General features: G+C 56.3%; 1 protein-coding gene across 1 annotated transcript in view; it reads right to left on the minus strand.

Moving 5' to 3' along the window:
- crk (v-crk avian sarcoma virus CT10 oncogene homolog) overlaps positions 1 to 4839 on the minus strand; it is a 50344-nt gene extending 45505 nt beyond the window's left edge. The window contains 2 exon segments of the mRNA XM_073053000.1: positions 3774 to 3873; positions 3875 to 4839. Coding sequence (XP_072909101.1) covers positions 3774 to 3873; positions 3875 to 4533 — 759 coding nt within the window. The 5' untranslated portion in view covers positions 4534 to 4839.
- Positions 4840 to 20054: the final 15215 nt, after the last annotated feature.

Genomic DNA, 20054 nt, shown 5'->3' on the forward strand with positions numbered 1-20054 from the left:
CACAAAATGCTGGTGGAACACAGCAGGCCAGGCAGCATCTATAAGGAGAAGCACTGTAGACGTTTCGGGCCGAGACCCTTCATCAGGACTAACTGAAAGGAGAGATACTGAGAGATTTGAAAGTAGTGGGGGGAGGGGGAAATGCAAAATGAAAGAAGACCGGAGGGGGTGGGATGAAGCCAAGAGCTGGAAAGGTGATTGGCGAAAGTGATACAGAGCTGGAGAAGGGAAAGGATCATGAGACGGGAGGCCTCGGGAGAAAGATAGGGGGAGGGGGGAGCACCAGAGGGAGATGGAGAAGAGGCAGGGTGATGGGCAGAGAGAGAGAAAAAAAGAAACAAACAACTATGTCAGGGATGGGGTAAGAAGGAGGCGGGGCATTAATGGAAGTTAGAAAAGTCAATGTTCATGCCATCAGGTTGGAGGCTGCCCAGTCAGTATATAAGGTGTCGTTCCTCCAACCTGTGTGTGGATTCATCTTGACAGTAGAGGCGGCCATGGATACACATATCAGAATGGGAATGAGACGTAGAATTAAAATGTGTGGCCACTGGGAGATCCTGCTTTCTCTGGCGGACCGAGCGTAGGTGTTCAGCGAAACGGTCTCCCAGTCTGCATCGGGTCTCACCAATATATAAAAGGCCACACCAGGAGCACTGGACGCAGTATACCACACCAGCCGACTCACAGGTGAAGTGTCGCCTCACCTGGAAGGACTGTCTGAGGCCCTGAATGGTGGTGAGGGAGGAAGTGTAAGGGCAGGTGCAGCACTTGTTCCACTTACAAGGATAAGTGCCGGGAGGGAGATCGGTGGGAAGGGATGGGGGGGACGAGTGGACAAGGGAGTCACGTAGGGAGTGATCCTGTGGAAAGCAGAAGGGGGGGGGGGGGGGAAGGAGGGAAAGATGTGCTTGATAGTGAGATCCCGTTGGAGGTGGCGGAAGTTACAGAGAATTATACGTTGGACCTGGAGGCTGGTGGGGTGGTAGGTGAGGACAAGGGGAACCCTAACCCGAGTGGGGTGGCAGCCAGATGGGGTGAGGGCAAATGTGCGGGAAATGGGAGAGATAAAAGCTCTAAAAGGGGTGTTTTTCCAACCACAACTGAGTTTTCATGAGCAATGTAATGAGAAGATACTGCCAGCAACATCTCTGCAAATCCGCAGAATGATAAGCAAACGAGTATGAGTGTCCTTTCCCAGATCAACATCCCTGGCATTGTGGTTGTAATTCTACTGTCAGCTCTGATAAGCAGGCCATGTTACAATTCTGAAATAGACTATCTGAAGTTTTGTGACAGAAAGTGGTTACCAAACAGATGGGAAAAGATTCAGGATGAAAAATGCAACATTCCCACAATCTCCTGGGAATTCCACATCCAAGAATGCACAAAGCGAAAAAAGGAACATTCACAATGGCACCAAGAACATCAGGAACAGTTATAAATTCAAGTCCTGCTCCAGAGAGCTGAACCTATGTGCTTTTTGGAGATGTAATGACAATAGCCTCGACTTTGAGATTTTCTCTAGTTATAAAAGAACATGCTTGAGTATTGCATAGCAGAGCAGCTCTCCGGAGATTCCTCTGGGTAATATTTATCTCTCAAAAAACCAGATATTTGGCATTTTGCCATTCAAGGATTTGCTTTGTGCAAGTTGGCTGCCCCAAGAGTTGCAGGCTCAGATATTTATGAAAAATTTTATGGCATTAAGGTGCTGTAAAGAGAGAAGTTCTGTCAATTCATTGCAATACTTGCTAATTTACCAAATACATTCAATTCTGCACAAGCTCTAAAACTCCTCATCTTGAACACCTTGGCTTAATTACGTACTACTGATCATTAACACAGCAATTCCCATATTTCTAGTCTTCACACAACTAAAACTCCTCATAGAATACACCACACACAAAAGAACTCAGTATATTAGGTAACATCCATAGACACGTCCATGTTTTGGGCTGAGATCTAGTCCTGAAGAAGGGTCTTGGACCAAAATGTTGACTGTTTGTTCATTTCCATTGATGCTGCTTGACCTTATGGGTTCCTCCAGCATTTTGTGTTTCAGATTTGCAGCATCAGCAAAATTTCTCAAGTTTATCACATAGAATACACACAGACTCCTTGGTAAAGCTATTCGATTTACACAAATTAAAAGTGTGAAGTGACTACACAAAAGGCTGCTCAGCTGTTTAATAAGCTGATAGCTAAATTGATTGTAACTTGTATCCTTTCTCTACTTTATCAAGAATCCATTGCTGCTTTTTAAAAATATTCAAGTAATTCCACCACCACTTGAAGAATGGGCTTCCAAAACCACTTATCCACAGAAAAAGTTCTTACTTAACTTTTATACTTAAACATCATTGACCTGTCAGATATTTTAATGAAACAAATTTATGCAGCGAGAGCTTCCACATTTTAAAAGACTAAAAATTCAAATCCTTCCAGGTCAATAATAATTACACTATAATAAATCTGAGCTTGTGATTACTCCATTTATTCAATAAATTCCATTACTTTATTTATTCAATAAAGTTTGGACAGCTTTGATAAATTCTGTAGATGCCAGAACTAAAGCAACACAAAAAATGCTAGAGGAACTCAGCACCTCAAGAGGGAAATAAACAGTCAACATTTCTGGCCAGAAGTCCTGAAATGTCAACCCTCCATAAACGCTGCCTGACCTACTGAGTTCCTCCAACATTTTTTGTGCTGCTTTCAAAATTGTGTTCAGTTCTAGCCATTTTATTATGCTTTAGAGAGGGTGCAGAGATTTACCAGGATGCTGCCCAGATTAGACAGCATGCCTTATGGGGGAATAGGCTGAGCAAGCCAAGGCTTTTCTCTTTGGAGAGAAGGATGAGAGATGACTTGATTGAGGTGTACAAGATGACAATAGGTATACATAGAGTAGACAGCCAGAGACTTCTCACCAGAGCGAAAATGGCTAATGCCAGGGGGCATAATTTTAAGGTGACTGGAGGATAGTGTAGGGGAGATATCAGAGGTAGGTAGGTATTTTACACAGAGAGTGTTGTGTGTAGAATGGTGTGCCAGGGTAGTGGTAGAAGCAGATGCTTTAGGGATCGAACATTGAAAATCTACAGCACATTACAGGCCCTTCAGCCCACAATGTTGTGCCAACCATGTAACCTACTCTAGAAACTGCCTAGAATTTCCCTACAGCAAAGCCCTCTATTTTTTTATGCTCAATGTACCTACCCAAGATTCTCTTAAAATACCTTGTTGTATCCACCTCTACTGGTATTACATTCCACACACCCACCACTTCGTGTGAAAGGCTTACCCCTGACATCCCCTCAGTACCCATTTCCAAGCACCTTAAAACTATGCCCCCCCCCCCCCCCCCCATGTTAGCCATTTCAGCCCTGGGAAAAAAACCTCTGACTATCCACAGGATCAATGCCTCTCATCATCTTATATCAGGTCACCTCAAGGAGAAAAGGTCGAGTTCACTCAACCTACTCTCATAAGGCATGCTCCCCAATCCAGGCAATATCCTTGTAAATCTCCTCTGCACCCTTTCAATAGAATTCACAACCTTCCTGTAGTGAGGCGACCAGAACTGAGCACAGTAATCCAAGTGGGATCTAACTAAGATCTTATATAGCTGTAACAAGGGCTATTGAACATGGTAGGTTAAAAGTTTGACACAACATTGGGGAAAAGGACTGTAGTAAGGTTCGTTATCGGTTCTCCTGGAGTGCGGTGCTGGGGATAACGAAGCAGCCGAGCTGGAGAAGTGCACCTACCTCCAGGGCCAGCGCTGTCTTGTCGTACGCATTGGGCACCCGTTTCTGGAAGGCGCGGGCGTACACCGGCCCGTTCTGCAGGTTGGGCAGCGGGGGTACTGACACTCGGCTGGGCGTAGGGCCCGAACTCGGGCTGCTGTTGCGTCGGGGTGCCCGCCTGCGAGCTGTCCGGGCTACCGGCCGGGCCGAGCACCGAGCCGGGCCGGCAGCGCTCCACGTACGGCACGGGGATCATCCCGCAGCGGCCGTCGCCGCTCTGCGCGTTCCACCACTGCTCCTCGGGCTTGTCGAGGACCCGCAGCAGGTCGCCCTTCCGGAACGGCAGGTCCTCCTCGTCGTTGCCCGGGAAGTCGAAGAGGGCGCGGACGAACTCGGCGTCCGTGTGCTGCCTCGGGCCGCCCTGGCCAGGCCCGGGCCCGAGGTGCGGGGGCCTGGCCACCGGCTCCTGCAGGGTGGTGGTGTCCAGGTAGTGGATCTTGTAGAACTCGAGCAGGCCGGGCAGGTGCTCGAAGTCCTGGTCGCCGATGCGGAAACGGGCCGGGCCGGAGCCGGAGCCGGCCTGCGGGCGGCTGTTGATGATGTAGTGGGAGACCCGGGAGTTCTCGCTCACGCTCAGCACGTAGTCGCCGGGGATGGTGTGGCTGTCCCTCACCAGGAAAGTGCCGTGCCTCTGGCCTTGCAGCAGCGACACCGCCTCCTCCCGCCTCATGCTGCCAAAGTACCAGCTCGCCCAGTCCTGCGCGTCGAAGTTAGACGCCATCCTCCTCGGCGGCGGTCCCGGCGGCGCCGGCCGCCACCAGCAGCAGCCCGCCGACTAGGCCGCAGGCCCCGGGACTCGGCTGCTCAGCACAATCCGAGAAGCCTGCCGCCGTGGATTTACCTCATAGAAGCCACTCGGCGCCCGTCGCGGAGACACACCAAATACGTTGTTGAGTGGGGAAAGTCCAAGCCCCGCAGCGTCTGTGGCGTGCGGCCTCTTCACCGGGCTTTTAACTGATAATAAACGTCGGGCTGCCGGTGAGCCGCCGCCGCCGCCGCCCCCTCCCGCGCCGTCCCGTCCCGTCCCGTCCCGTTCCGTTCTGCCCGACGCCGAACTAAAATGGCGGCGATTGAAGTGGGGGAGGGAAGAGAGACGGCCGGAAGTTCGGACCTCACCCGCCGGAAGTTCGGGCCGGGGGCGGTGCCAGCGAGCCATCCGCCATGTTGGGAAGGTCAGGCGGCGTCCGGGGTGATTGCGTCCCCAGTAAAGTTTCAAAGACAGAGGATGCAAATGTATCCAATCGTTCATTCTGCAGGTCAAAGTCAAAATAAATACGTTATCAAAGTAAGTATTTGCCACCATATACAGCTCATTGCGAGTCATTTTCTTGCAGGCATTTACAGGAAAATAGAAAGTACATCAGATATTTTTAAACTATACATAAAGACTGACACGAGGAAGAGTGTAAATAAGAAAAGTTACTGATAAACTGGGTAGTAGGGTGTTGAAAAGTGAGGCTGTAGGTTGTGGAATCAGTTCAGAGTTGGGGTGAATGAAGTTCAGGAGAATGACTGTTGGGTAATAACTGGTGGTGCGGGACCTACTTACTCCCTGACCGCAGCAGCAGCCAGCATGACTTGGATGCTCAGGTCCTGATGACGGATGCTGCTTTCTTGGGGTAGAGATCCATGTAAAAGGACTAACTGGTGGGAAGGTCTTTGCTCTGATGGACTGGGCTGTATCCACCACTTTTTGTAGACAAAATATGGAGTGAAATATAAATTCACAGAGAATCACAGGTGAAAAGAATAATGATCGTCATGGAAGAGCATTGAAATAGGCCCTCTGGTGCATCAAGATGAAGCTACGTCAGGATCCCTCTGCACATGACCCTCTCCATTGGTGAGGTCGACCATGGATATTGCATCCTAGCTGTCTAAGTGACACATCAGACAGCAGTACGATATGAAGAGCTAGATGTTACCCTTGCAGCAACCTCTCTACCAGCTCCATCATGTGCACTGGCCTCTCTTGCTCCATCATGGGCACTGGCCTCACCAACTCCATCATGGGCACAAGACCCACCAGCTCCATCATAGACACAGGAGCCATCAGCTCCATCATGGGCACAGGAGCCATCAGCTCCATCATGGGCACAGGAGCCACCAGCTCCATCATGGGCACTGGTGACAGCTCCATCATGGGCACAGGAGCCATCAGCTCCATCATGGGCACAGGAGCCATCAGCTCCATCATGGACACAGGAGCCATCAGCTCCATCATGGACACAGGAGCCATCAGCTCCATCATGGGCACAGGAGCCACCAGCTCCATCATGGGCACTGGTGACAGCTCCATCATGGGCACAGGAGCCATCAGCTCCATCATGGGCACAGGAGCCACCAGCCCCATCATGAGCACAGGGGCCACCAGCTCCATCATGGGCACAGGAGCCACCAGCTCCAGCATGGGCACAGGAGCCACCAGCTCCATCATGGGCACAGGCCCCACCAGCTTCATCATGGGCACAGGAGCCATCAGCTCCATCATGGGCACAGGCCCCACCAGCTCCATCATGGGCACAGGAGCCATCAGTTCCATCATGGGCACAGGCCCCACCCAGCTCCATCATGGGCTCAGGCCCCACCCAGCTCCATCATGGGCACAGGCCCCACCAGCTCCATCATGGGCACAGGCCCCACCAGCTCCATCATGGGCACAGGCCTCACCAGCTCCATCATGGGCACAGGACTCACCCAGCTCCATCATGGGCAGAGGCCCCACCCAGCTCCATCATGGGCACAGGCCCCACCAACTCCATCATGGGCACAGGAGCCATCAGCTCCATCATGGACACAGGAGCCATCAGCTCCATCATGGACACAGGAGCCATCAGCCCCATCATGGGCACAGGCCCCACCAGCTCCATCATGGGCACAGGCCCCACCAGCACCATCATGGGCACAGGCCCCACCAGCACCATCATGGGCACTGGTGACAGCTCCATCATGGGCACAGGAGCCATCAGCACCATCATGGGCACTGGTGACAGCTCCATCATGGGCACAGGAGCCACCAGCACCATCATGGGCACAGGAGCCATCACCACCATCATGGGCACTGGTGACAGCTCCATCATGGGCACAGGAGCCACCAGCACCATCATGGGCACTGGTGACAGCTCCATCATGGGCACAGGAGCCATCAGCTCCATCATGGGCACAGGAGCCACCAGCACCATCATGGGCACAGGAGCCACCAGCACCATCATGGGCACAGGCCCCACCAGCACCATCATGGGCACTGGTGACATCTCCATCATGGGCACAGGAGCCATCAGCTCCATCAAGGACACTGGTGACTGCTCCATCATGGGCACAGGAGCCATCAGCTCCATCATGGACACTGGTGACAGCTCCATCATGGGCACAGGAGCCACCAGCACCATCATGTGCACTGGTGACAGCTCCATCATGGGCACAGGAGCCACCAGCACCATCATGGACACTGGTGACAGCTCCATCATGGGCACAGGAGCCACCAGCACCATCATGGGCACTGGTGACAGCTCCATCATGGGCACAGGAGCCATCAGCACCATCATGGACACTGGTGACAGCTCCATCATGGGCACAGGAGCCACCAGCACCATCATGGACACTGGTGACAGCTCCATCATGGGCACAGGAGCCACCAGCACCATCATGGACACTGGTGACAGCTCCATCATGGGCACAGGAGCCACCAGCACCATCATGGGCACTGGTGACAGCTCCATCATGGGCACAGGAGCCATCAGCACCATCATGGACACTGGTGACAGCTCCATCATGGGCACAGGAGCCATCAGCTCCATCATGGGCACAGGAGCCACCAGCACCATCATGGGCACTGGTGACAGCTCCATCGTGGGCACAGGAGCCATCAGCTCCATCATGGGCACAGGAGCCACCAGCATCATCATGGGCACAGGAGCCACCAGCACCATTATGGGCACAGGCCCCACCAGCACCATCATGGGCACTGGTGATATCTCCATCATGGGCACAGGAGCCATCAGCTCCATCATGGGCACAGGAGCCACCAGCACCATCATGGGCTCTGGTGACAGCTCCATCATGGGCACAGGAGCCATCAGCTCCATCATGGGCACTGGTGACAGCTCCAACATGGGCACAGGAGCCACCAGCACCATCATGGGCACTGGTGACAGCTCCATCATGAGCACAGGAGCCATCAGCTCCATCATGGGCATAGGAGCCATCAGCTCCATCATGGACACTGGTGACAGCTCCATCATGGGCACAGGAGCCATCAGCTCCATCATGGGCACAGGAGCCATCAGCTCCATCATGGGCACAGGAGCCACCAGCAGCATCATGGGCACAGGAGCCATCAGCTCCATCATGGGCACAGGAGCCACCAGCACCATCATGGGCACAGGAGCCACCAGCTCCATCATGGACACTGGTGACAGCTCCATCATGGGCACAGGAGCCACCAGCACCATCATGGGCAAAGGAGCCATCAGCTCCATCATGGGCACAGGAGCCACCAGCACCATCATGGACACTGGTGACAGCTCCATCATGGGCACAGGAGCCATCAGTTCCATCATGGGCACTGGTGACAGCTCCAACATGGGCACAGGAGCCATCAGCTCCATCATGGGCACAGGAGCCACCAGCTCCATCATGGGCACAGGAGCCATCAGTTCCATCATGGACACTGGTGACAGCTGCATCATGGGCACAGGAGCCACCAGCACCATCATGGGCACAGGAGCCATCAGTTCCATCATGGACACTGGTGACAGCTGCATCATGGGCACAGGAGCCATCAGCTCCATCATGGGCACAGGAGCCACCAGCTCCATCATGGGCACAGGAGCCATCAGTTCCATCATGGGCACAGGAGCCATCAGCTCAATCATGGACACAGGAGCCATCAGTTCCATCATGGGCACAGGAGCCACCAGCACCATCATGGGCACAGGAGCCATCAGTTCCATCATGGGCACAGGAGCCACCAGCACCATCATGGGCACAGGAGCCATCAGTTCCATCATGGACACTGGTGACAGCTGCATCATGGGCACAGGAGCCATCAGCTCCATCATGGGCACAGGAGCCATCAGCTCCATCATGGGCACAGGAGCCACCAGCTCCATCATGGACACTGGTGACAGCTCCATCATGGGCACAGGAGCCATCAGCTCCATCATGGACACTGGTGGTAGCTCCATCATGGGCACAGGAGCCATCAGCTCCATCATGGGCACAGGAGCCACCAGCACCATCATGGACACTGGTGACAGCTCCATCATGGGCACAGGAGCCACCAGCACCATCATGGGCACTGGTGACAGCTCCATCATGGGCACAGGAGCCACCAGCACCATCATGGACACTGGTGACAGCACCATCATGGGCACAGGAGCCATCAGCTCCATCATGGACACTGGTGACAGCTCCATCATGGGCACAGGAGCCACCAGCACCATCATGGGCACTGGTGACAGCTCCATCATGGGCACAGGAACCATCAGCTCCATCATGGGCACAGGAGCCACCAGCACCATCATGGGCACAGGAGCCACCAGCTCCATCATGAGCACTGGTGACAGCTCCATCATGGGCACAGGTGCCACCAGCACCATCATGGGCACAGGAGCCATCAGCTCCATCATGGGCACTGGTGACAGCTCCATCATGGGCACAGGAGTCATCAGCTCCATCATGGGCACAGGAGCCACCAGCACCATCATGGGCACAGGCCCCACCAGCACCATCATGGGCACTGGTGATTTCTCCATCATGGGCACAGGAGCCATCAGCTCCATCATGGGCACAGGAGCCATCAGCTCCATCATGGGCACTGGTGACAGCTCCATCATGGGCACAGGAGCCACCAGAACCATCATGGGCACTGGTGACAGCTCCATCATGGGCACAGGAGCCATCAGCTCCATCATGGGCACTGGTGACAGCTCCAACATGGGCACAGGAGCCACCAGCACCATCATGGGCACTGGTGACAGCTCCATCATGAGCACAGGAGCCATCAGCTCCATCATGGACACTGGTGACAGCTCTATCATGGTCATAGGAGCCATCAGCTCCATCATGGACACTGGTGACAGCTCCATCATGGGCACAGTTGCCATCAGCTCCATCATGGGCACAGGAGCCATCAGCTCCATCATGGGCACAGGAGCCACCAGCACCATCATGGGCACAGGAGCCATCAGCTCCATCATGGGCACAGGAGCCACCAGCACCATCATGGGCACAGGAGCCACCAGCACCATCATGGGCACAGGAGCCACCAGCTCCATCATGGGCACAGGAGCCACCAGCACCATCATGGACACTGGTGACAGCTCCATCATGGGCACAGGAGCCATCAGTTCCATCATGGACACTGGTGACAGCTGCATCATGGGCACAGGAGCCATCAGCTCCATCATGGGCACAGGAGCCACCAGCTCCATCATGGACACAGGAGCCACCAGCTCCATCATGGACACAGGCCCCACCAGCTCCATCATGGGCACAGGAGCCATCAGTTCCATCATGGACACTGGTGACAGCTGCATCATGGGCACAGGAGCCACCAGCACCATCATGGGCACAGGAGCCATCAGTTCCATCATGGACACTGGTGACAGCTGCATCATGGGCACAGGAGCCATCAGCTCCATCATGGGCACAGGAGCCATCAGCTCCATCATGGGCACAGGAGCCACCAGCTCCATCATGGACACAGGAGCCACCAGCTCCATCATGGACACAGGCCCCACCAGCTCCATCATGGGCACAGGAGCCATCAGTTCCATCATGGACACTGGTGACAGCTGCATCATGGGCACAGGAGCCATCAGCTCCATCATGGGCACAGGAGCCACCAGCTCCATCATGGGCACAGGAGCCATCAGTTCCATCATGGGCACAGGAGCCATCAGCTCAATCATGGACACAGGAGCCATCAGTTCCATCATGGGCACAGGAGCCACCAGCACCATCATGGGCACAGGAGCCATCAGTTCCATCATGGGCACAGGAGCCACCAGCACCATCATGGGCACAGGAGCCATCAGTTCCATCATGGACACTGGTGACAGCTGCATCATGGGCACAGGAGCCATCAGCTCCATCATGGGCACAGGAGCCATCAGCTCCATCATGGGCACAGGAGCCACCAGCTCCATCATGGACACTGGTGACAGCTCCATCATGGGCACAGGAGCCATCAGCTCCATCATGGACACTGGTGGTAGCTCCATCATGGGCACAGGAGCCATCAGCTCCATCATGGGCACAGGAGCCACCAGCACCATCATGGACACTGGTGACAGCTCCATCATGGGCACAGGAGCCACCAGCACCATCATGGGCACTGGTGACAGCTCCATCATGGGCACAGGAGCCACCAGCACCATCATGGACACTGGTGACAGCACCATCATGGGCACAGGAGCCATCAGCTCCATCATGGACACTGGTGACAGCTCCATCATGGGCACAGGAGCCACCAGCACCATCATAGGCACTGGTGACAGCTCCATCATGGGCACAGGAACCATCAGCTCCATCATGGGCACAGGAGCCACCAGCACCATCATGGGCACAGGAGCCACCAGCTCCATCATGAGCACTGGTGACAGCTCCATCATGGGCACAGGTGCCACCAGCACCATCATGGGCACAGGAGCCATCAGCTCCATCATGGGCACTGGTGACAGCTCCATCATGGGCACAGGAGTCATCAGCTCCATCATGGGCACAGGAGCCACCAGCACCATCATGGGCACAGGCCCCACCAGCACCATCATGGGCACTGGTGATTTCTCCATCATGGGCACAGGAGCCATCAGCTTCATCATGGGCACTGGTGACAGCTCCATCATGGGCACAGGAGCCACCAGAACCATCATGGGCACTGGTGACAGCTCCATCATGGGCACAGGAGCCATCAGCTCCATCATGGGCACTGGTGACAGCTCCAACATGGGCACAGGAGCCACCAGCACCATCATGGGCACTGGTGACAGCTCCATCATGAGCACAGGAGCCATCAGCTCCATCATGGACACTGGTGACAGCTCTATCATGGTCATAGGAGCCATCAGCTCCATCATGGACACTGGTGACAGCTCCATCATGGGCACAGGAGCCATCAGCTCCATCATGGGCACAGGAGCCATCAGCTCCATCATGGGCACAGGAGCCACCAGCACCATCATGGGCACAGGAGCCATCAGCTCCATCATGGGCACAGGAGCCACCAGCACCATCATGGGCACAGGAGCCACCAGCACCATCATGGGCACTGGTGACAGCTCCATCATGAGCACAGGAGCCATCAGCTCCATCATGGACACTGGTGACAGCTCTATCATGGGCACAGGAGCCATCAGCTCCATCATGGACACTGGTGACAGCTCTATCATGGGCACAGGAGCCATCAGCTCCATCATGGGCACAGGAGCCATCAGCTCCATCATGGGCACAGGAGCCACCAGCACCATCATGGGCATAGGAGCCATCAGCTCCATCATGGACACTGGTGACAGCTCCATCATGGGCACAGGAGCCATCAGCTCCATCATGGGCACAGGAGCCATCAGCTCCATCATGGGCACAGGAGCCACCAGCACCATCATGGGCACAGGAGCCATCAGCTCCATCATGGGCACAGGAGCCACCAGCACCATCATGGGCACAGGAGCCACCAGCACCATCATGGGCACAGGAGCCACCAGCTCCATCATGGGCACAGGAGCCACCAGCACCATCATGGACACTGGTGACAGCTCCATCATGGGCACAGGAGCCATCAGTTCCATCATGGACACTGGTGACAGCTGCATCATGGGCACAGGAGCCATCAGCTCCATCATGGGCACAGGAGCCACCAGCTCCATCATGGACACAGGAGCCACCAGCTCCATCATGGACACAGGCCCCACCAGCTCCATCATGGGCACAGGAGCCATCAGTTCCATCATGGACACTGGTGACAGCTGCATCATGGGCACAGGAGCCACCAGCACCATCATGGGCACAGGAGCCATCAGTTCCATCATGGACACTGGTGACAGCTGCATCATGGGCACAGGAGCCATCAGCTCCATCATGGGCACAGGAGCCATCAGCTCCATCATGGGCACAGGAGCCACCAGCTCCATCATGGACACAGGAGCCACCAGCTCCATCATGGACACAGGCCCCACCAGCTCCATCATGGGCACAGGAGCCATCAGTTCCATCATGGACACTGGTGACAGCTGCATCATGGGCACAGGAGCCATCAGCTCCATCATGGGCACAGGAGCCACCAGCTCCATCATGGGCACAGGAGCCATCAGTTCCATCATGGGCACAGGAGCCATCAGCTCAATCATGGACACAGGAGCCATCAGTTCCATCATGGGCACAGGAGCCACCAGCACCATCATGGGCACAGGAGCCATCAGTTCCATCATGGGCACAGGAGCCACCAGCACCATCATGGGCACAGGAGCCATCAGTTCCATCATGGACATTGGTGACAGCTGCATCATGGGCACAGGAGCCATCAGCTCCATCATGGGCACAGGAGCCATCAGCTCCATCATGGGCACAGGAGCCACCAGCTCCATCATGGACACTGGTGACAGCTCCATCATGGGCACAGGAGCCATCAGCTCCATCATGGACACTGGTGATAGCTCCATCATGGGCACAGGAGCCATCAGCTCCATCATGGGCACAGGAGCCACCAGCACCATCATGGACACTGGTGACAGCTCCATCATGGGCACAGGAGCCACCAGCACCATCATGGGCACTGGTGACAGCTCCATCATGGGCACAGGAGCCACCAGCACCATCATGGACACTGGTGACAGCACCATCATGGGCACAGGAGCCATCAGCTCCATCATGGACACTGGTGACAGCTCCATCATGGGCACAGGAGCCACCAGCACCATCATGGGCACTGGTGACAGCTCCATCATGGGCACAGGAACCATCAGCTCCATCATGGGCACAGGAGCCACCAGCACCATCATGGGCACAGGAGCCACCAGCTCCATCATGAGCACTGGTGACAGCTCCATCATGGGCACAGGTGCCACCAGCACCATCATGGGCACAGGAGCCATCAGCTCCATCATGGGCACTGGTGACAGCTCCATCATGGGCACAGGAGTCATCAGCTCCATCATGGGCACAGGAGCCACCAGCACCATCATGGGCACAGGCCCCACCAGCACCATCATGGGCACTGGTGATTTCTCCATCATGGGCACAGGAGCCATCAGCTCCATCATGGGCACAGGAGCCATCAGCTCCATCATGGGCACTGGTGACAGCTCCATCATGGGCACAGGAGCCACCAGAACCATCATGGGCACTGGTGACAGCTCCATCATGGGCACAGGAGCCATCAGCTCCATCATGGGCACTGGTGACAGCTCCAACATGGGCACAGGAGCCACCAGCACCATCATGGGCACTGGTGACAGCTCCATCATGAGCACAGGAGCCATCAGCTCCATCATGGACACTGGTGACAGCTCTATCATGGTCATAGGAGCCATCAGCTCCATCATGGACACTGGTGACAGCTCCATCATGGGCACAGGAGCCATCAGCTCCATCATGGGCACAGGAGCCATCAGCTCCATCATGGGCACAGGAGCCACCAGCACCATCATGGGCACAGGAGCCATCAGCTCCATCATGGGCACAGGAGCCACCAGCACCATCATGGGCACAGGAGCCACCAGCACCATCATGGGCACAGGAGCCACCAGCTCCATCATGGGCACAGGAGCCACCAGCACCATCATGGACACTGGTGACAGCTCCATCATGGGCACAGGAGCCATCAGTTCCATCATGGACACTGGTGACAGCTGCATCATGGGCACAGGAGCCATCAGCTCCATCATGGGCACAGGAGCCACCAGCTCCATCATGGACACAGGAGCCACCAGCTCCATCATGGACACAGGCCCCACCAGCTCCATCATGGGCACAGGAGCCATCAGTTCCATCATGGACACTGGTGACAGCTGCATCATGGGCACAGGAGCCACCAGCACCATCATGGGCACAGGAGCCATCAGTTCCATCATGGACACTGGTGACAGCTGCATCATGGGCACAGGAGCCATCAGCTCCATCATGGGCACAGGAGCCATCAGCTCCATCATGGGCACAGGAGCCACCAGCTCCATCATGGACACAGGAGCCACCAGCTCCATCATGGACACAGGCCCCACCAGCTCCATCATGGGCACAGGAGCTATCAGTTCCATCATGGACACTGGTGACAGCTGCATCATGGGCACAGGAGCCATCAGCTCCATCATGGGCACAGGAGCCACCAGCTCCATCATGGGCACAGGAGCCACCAGCACCATCATGGGCACAGGGGCCACCAGCTCCATCATGGACACTGGTGACAGCTCCATCATGGGCACAGGAGCCATCAGCTCCATCATGGACACTGGTGATAGCTCCATCATGGGGACAGGAGCCATCAGCTCCATCATGGGCACAGGAGCCACCAGCACCATCATGGACACTGGTGACAGCTCCATCATGGGCACAGGAGCCACCAGCACCATCATGGGCACTGGTGACAGCTCCATCATGGGCACAGGAGCCATCAGCTCCATCATGGGCACAGGAGCCACCAGCACCATCATGGGCACAGGAGCCAGCAGCTCCATCATGGGCACTGGTGACAGCTCCATCATGGGCACAGGTGCCACCAGCACCATCATGGGCACAGGAGCCATCAGCTCCATCATGGGCACTGGTGACAGCTCCATCATGGGCACATGTGCCACCAGCACCATCATGGGCACAGGTGACAGCTCCATCATGGGCACAGGAGCCATCAGCTCCATCATGGACACTGGTGACAGCTCCATCATGGGCACAGGAGCCACCAGCACCATCATGGGCACAGGAGCCACCAGCTCCATCATGGGCACAGGTGCCACCAGCTCCATCATGGACACTGGTGACAGCTCCATCATGGGCACAGGAGCCATCAGCTCCATCATGGACACTGGTGACAGCTCCATCATGGGCACAGGAGCCACCAGCACCATCATGGGCACAGGAGCCATCAGCTCCATCATGGGCACAGGAGCCACCAGCACCATCATGGGCACAGGAGCCACCAGCACCATCATGGGCACAGGAGCCACCAGCTCCATCATGGGCACAGGAGCCATCAGCTCCATCATGGACACTGGTGACAGCTCCATCATGGGCACAGGAGCCACCAGCACCATCATGGGCAAAGGAGCCATCAGCTCCATCATGGGCACAGGAGCCATCAGCTCCATCATGGGCACAGGAGCCACCAGCTCCATCATGGACACAGTAGCCACCAGCTCCATCATGGACACAGGCCCCACCAGCTCCATCATGGGCACAGGAGCCATCAGTTCCATCATGGACACTGGTGACAGCTGCATCATGGGCACAGGAGCCACCAGCACCATCATGGGCACAGGAGCCATCAGTTCCATCATGGACACTGGTGACAGCTGCATCATGGGCACAGGAGCCATCAGCTCCATCATGGGCACAGGAGCCACCAGCTCCATCATGGGCACAGGAGCCACCAGCACCATCATGGGCACAGGGGCCACCAGCTCCATCATGGACACTAGTGACAGCTCCATCATGGGCACAGGAGCCATCAGCTCCATCATGGACACTGGTGATAGCTCCATCATGGGCACAGGAGCCATCAGCTCCATCATGGGCACAGGAGCCACCAGCACCATCATGGACACTGGTGACAGCTCCATCATGGGCACAGGAGCCACCAGCACCATCATGGGCACTGGTGACAGCTCCATCATGGGCACAGGAGCCACCAGCACCATCATGGACACTGGTGACAGCTCCATCATGGGCACAGGAGCCATCAGTTCCATCATGGACACTGGTGACAGCTGCATCATGGGCACAGGAGCCATCAGCTCCATCATGGGCACAGGAGCCACCAGCTCCATCATGGACACAGGAGCCACCAGCTCCATCATGGACACAGGCCCCACCAGCTCCATCATGGGCACAGGAGCCATCAGTTCCATCATGGACACTGGTGACAGCTGCATCATGGGCACAGGAGCCACCAGCACCATCATGGGCACAGGAGCCATCAGTTCCATCATGGACACTGGTGACAGCTGCATCATGGGCACAGGAGCCATCAGCTCCATCATGGGCACAGGAGCCATCAGCTCCATCATGGGCACAGGAGCCACCAGCTCCATCATGGACACAGGAGCCACCAGCTCCATCATGGACACAGGCCCCACCAGCTCCATCATGGGCACAGGAGCCATCAGTTCCATCATGGACACTGGTGACAGCTGCATCATGGGCACAGGAGCCATCAGCTCCATCATGGGCACAGGAGCCACCAGCTCCATCATGGGCACAGGAGCCATCAGTTCCATCATGGGCACAGGAGCCACCAGCACCATCATGGGCACAGGAGCCATCAGTTCCATCATGGGCACAGGAGCCACCAGCACCATCATGGGCACAGGAGCCATCAGTTCCATCATGGACATTGGTGACAGCTGCATCATGGGCACAGGAGCCATCAGCTCCATCATGGGCACAGGAGCCATCAGCTCCATCATGGGCACAGGAGCCACCAGCTCCATCATGGACACTGGTGACAGCTCCATCATGGGCACAGGAGCCATCAGCTCCATCATGGACACTGGTGATAGCTCCATCATGGGCACAGGAGCCATCAGCTCCATCATGGGCACAGGAGCCACCAGCACCATCATGGACACTGGTGACAGCTCCATCATGGGCACAGGAGCCACCAGCACCATCATGGGCACTGGTGACAGCTCCATCATGGGCACAGGAGCCACCAGCACCATCATGGACACTGGTGACAGCACCATCATGGGCACAGGAGCCATCAGCTCCATCATGGACACTGGTGACAGCTCCATCATGGGCACAGGAGCCACCAGCACCATCATGGGCACTGGTGACAGCTCCATCATGGGCACAGGAACCATCAGCTCCATCATGGGCACAGGAGCCACCAGCACCATCATGGGCACAGGAGCCACCAGCTCCATCATGAGCACTGGTGACAGCTCCATCATGGGCACAGGTGCCACCAGCACCATCATGGGCACAGGAGCCATCAGCTCCATCATGGGCACTGGTGACAGCTCCATCATGGGCACAGGAGTCATCAGCTCCATCATGGGCACAGGAGCCACCAGCACCATCATGGGCACAGGCCCCACCAGCACCATCATGGGCACTGGTGATTTCTCCATCATGGGCACAGGAGCCATCAGCTCCATCATGGGCACAGGAGCCATCAGCTCCATCATGGGCACTGGTGACAGCTCCATCATGGGCACAGGAGCCACCAGAACCATCATGGGCACTGGTGACAGCTCCATCATGGGCACAGGAGCCATCAGCTCCATCATGGGCACTGGTGACAGCTCCAACATGGGCACAGGAGCCACCAGCACCATCATGGGCACTGGTGACAGCTCCATCATGAGCACAGGAGCCATCAGCTCCATCATGGACACTGGTGACAGCTCTATCATGGTCATAGGAGCCATCAGCTCCATCATGGACACTGGTGACAGCTCCATCATGGGCACAGGAGCCATCAGCTCCATCATGGGCACAGGAGCCATCAGCTCCATCATGGGCACAGGAGCCACCAGCACCATCATGGGCACAGGAGCCATCAGCTCCATCATGGGCACAGGAGCCACCAGCACCATCATGGGCACAGGAGCCACCAGCACCATCATGGGCACAGGAGCCACCAGCTCCATCATGGGCACAGGAGCCACCAGCACCATCATGGACACTGGTGACAGCTCCATCATGGGCACAGGAGCCATCAGTTCCATCATGGACACTGGTGACAGCTGCATCATGGGCACAGGAGCCATCAGCTCCATCATGGGCACAGGAGCCACCAGCTCCATCATGGACACAGGAGCCACCAGCTCCATCATGGACACAGGCCCCACCAGCTCCATCATGGGCACAGGAGCCATCAGTTCCATCATGGACACTGGTGACAGCTGCATCATGGGCACAGGAGCCACCAGCACCATCATGGGCACAGGAGCCATCAGTTCCATCATGGACACTGGTGACAGCTGCATCATGGGCACAGGAGCCATCAGCTCCATCATGGGCACAGGAGCCATCAGCTCCATCATGGGCACAGGAGCCACCAGCTCCATCATGGACACAGGAGCCACCAGCTCCATCATGGACACAGGCCCCACCAGCTCCATCATGGGCACAGGAGCTATCAGTTCCATCATGGACACTGGTGACAGCTGCATCATGGGCACAGGAGCCATCAGCTCCATCATGGGCACAGGAGCCACCAGCTCCATCATGGGCACAGGAGCCACCAGCACCATCATGGGCACAGGGGCCACCAGCTCCATCATGGACACTGGTGACAGCTCCATCATGGGCACAGGAGCCATCAGCTCCATCATGGACACTGGTGATAGCTCCATCATGGGGACAGGAGCCATCAGCTCCATCATGGGCACAGGAGCCACCAGCACCATCATGGACACTGGTGACAGCTCCATCATGGGCACAGGAGCCACCAGCACCATCATGGGCACTGGTGACAGCTCCATCATGGGCACAGGAGCCATCAGCTCCATCATGGGCACAGGAGCCACCAGCACCATCATGGGCACAGGAGCCAGCAGCTCCATCATGGGCACTGGTGACAGCTCCATCATGGGCACAGGTGCCACCAGCACCATCATGGGCACAGGAGCCATCAGCTCCATCATGGGCACTGGTGACAGCTCCATCATGGGCACATGTGCCACCAGCACCATCATGGGCACAGGTGACAGCTCCATCATGGGCACAGGAGCCATCAGCTCCATCATGGACACTGGTGACAGCTCCATCATGGGCACAGGAGCCACCAGCACCATCATGGGCACAGGAGCCACCAGCTCCATCATGGGCACAGGTGCCACCAGCTCCATCATGGACACTGGTGACAGCTCCATCATGGGCACAGGAGCCATCAGCTCCATCATGGACACTGGTGACAGCTCCATCATGGGCACAGGAGCCACCAGCACCATCATGGGCACTGGTGACAGCTCCATCATGGGCACAGGTGCCACCAGCACCATCATGGGCACAGGAGCCATCAGCTCCATCATGGGCACTGGTGACAGCACCATCATGGGCACAGGTGCCACCAGCACCATCATG

This window comes from Hemitrygon akajei, chromosome 8 (genome assembly GCF_048418815.1).
Source record: "Hemitrygon akajei chromosome 8, sHemAka1.3, whole genome shotgun sequence".
Classification (NCBI taxonomy): domain Eukaryota; kingdom Metazoa; phylum Chordata; class Chondrichthyes; order Myliobatiformes; family Dasyatidae; genus Hemitrygon; species Hemitrygon akajei.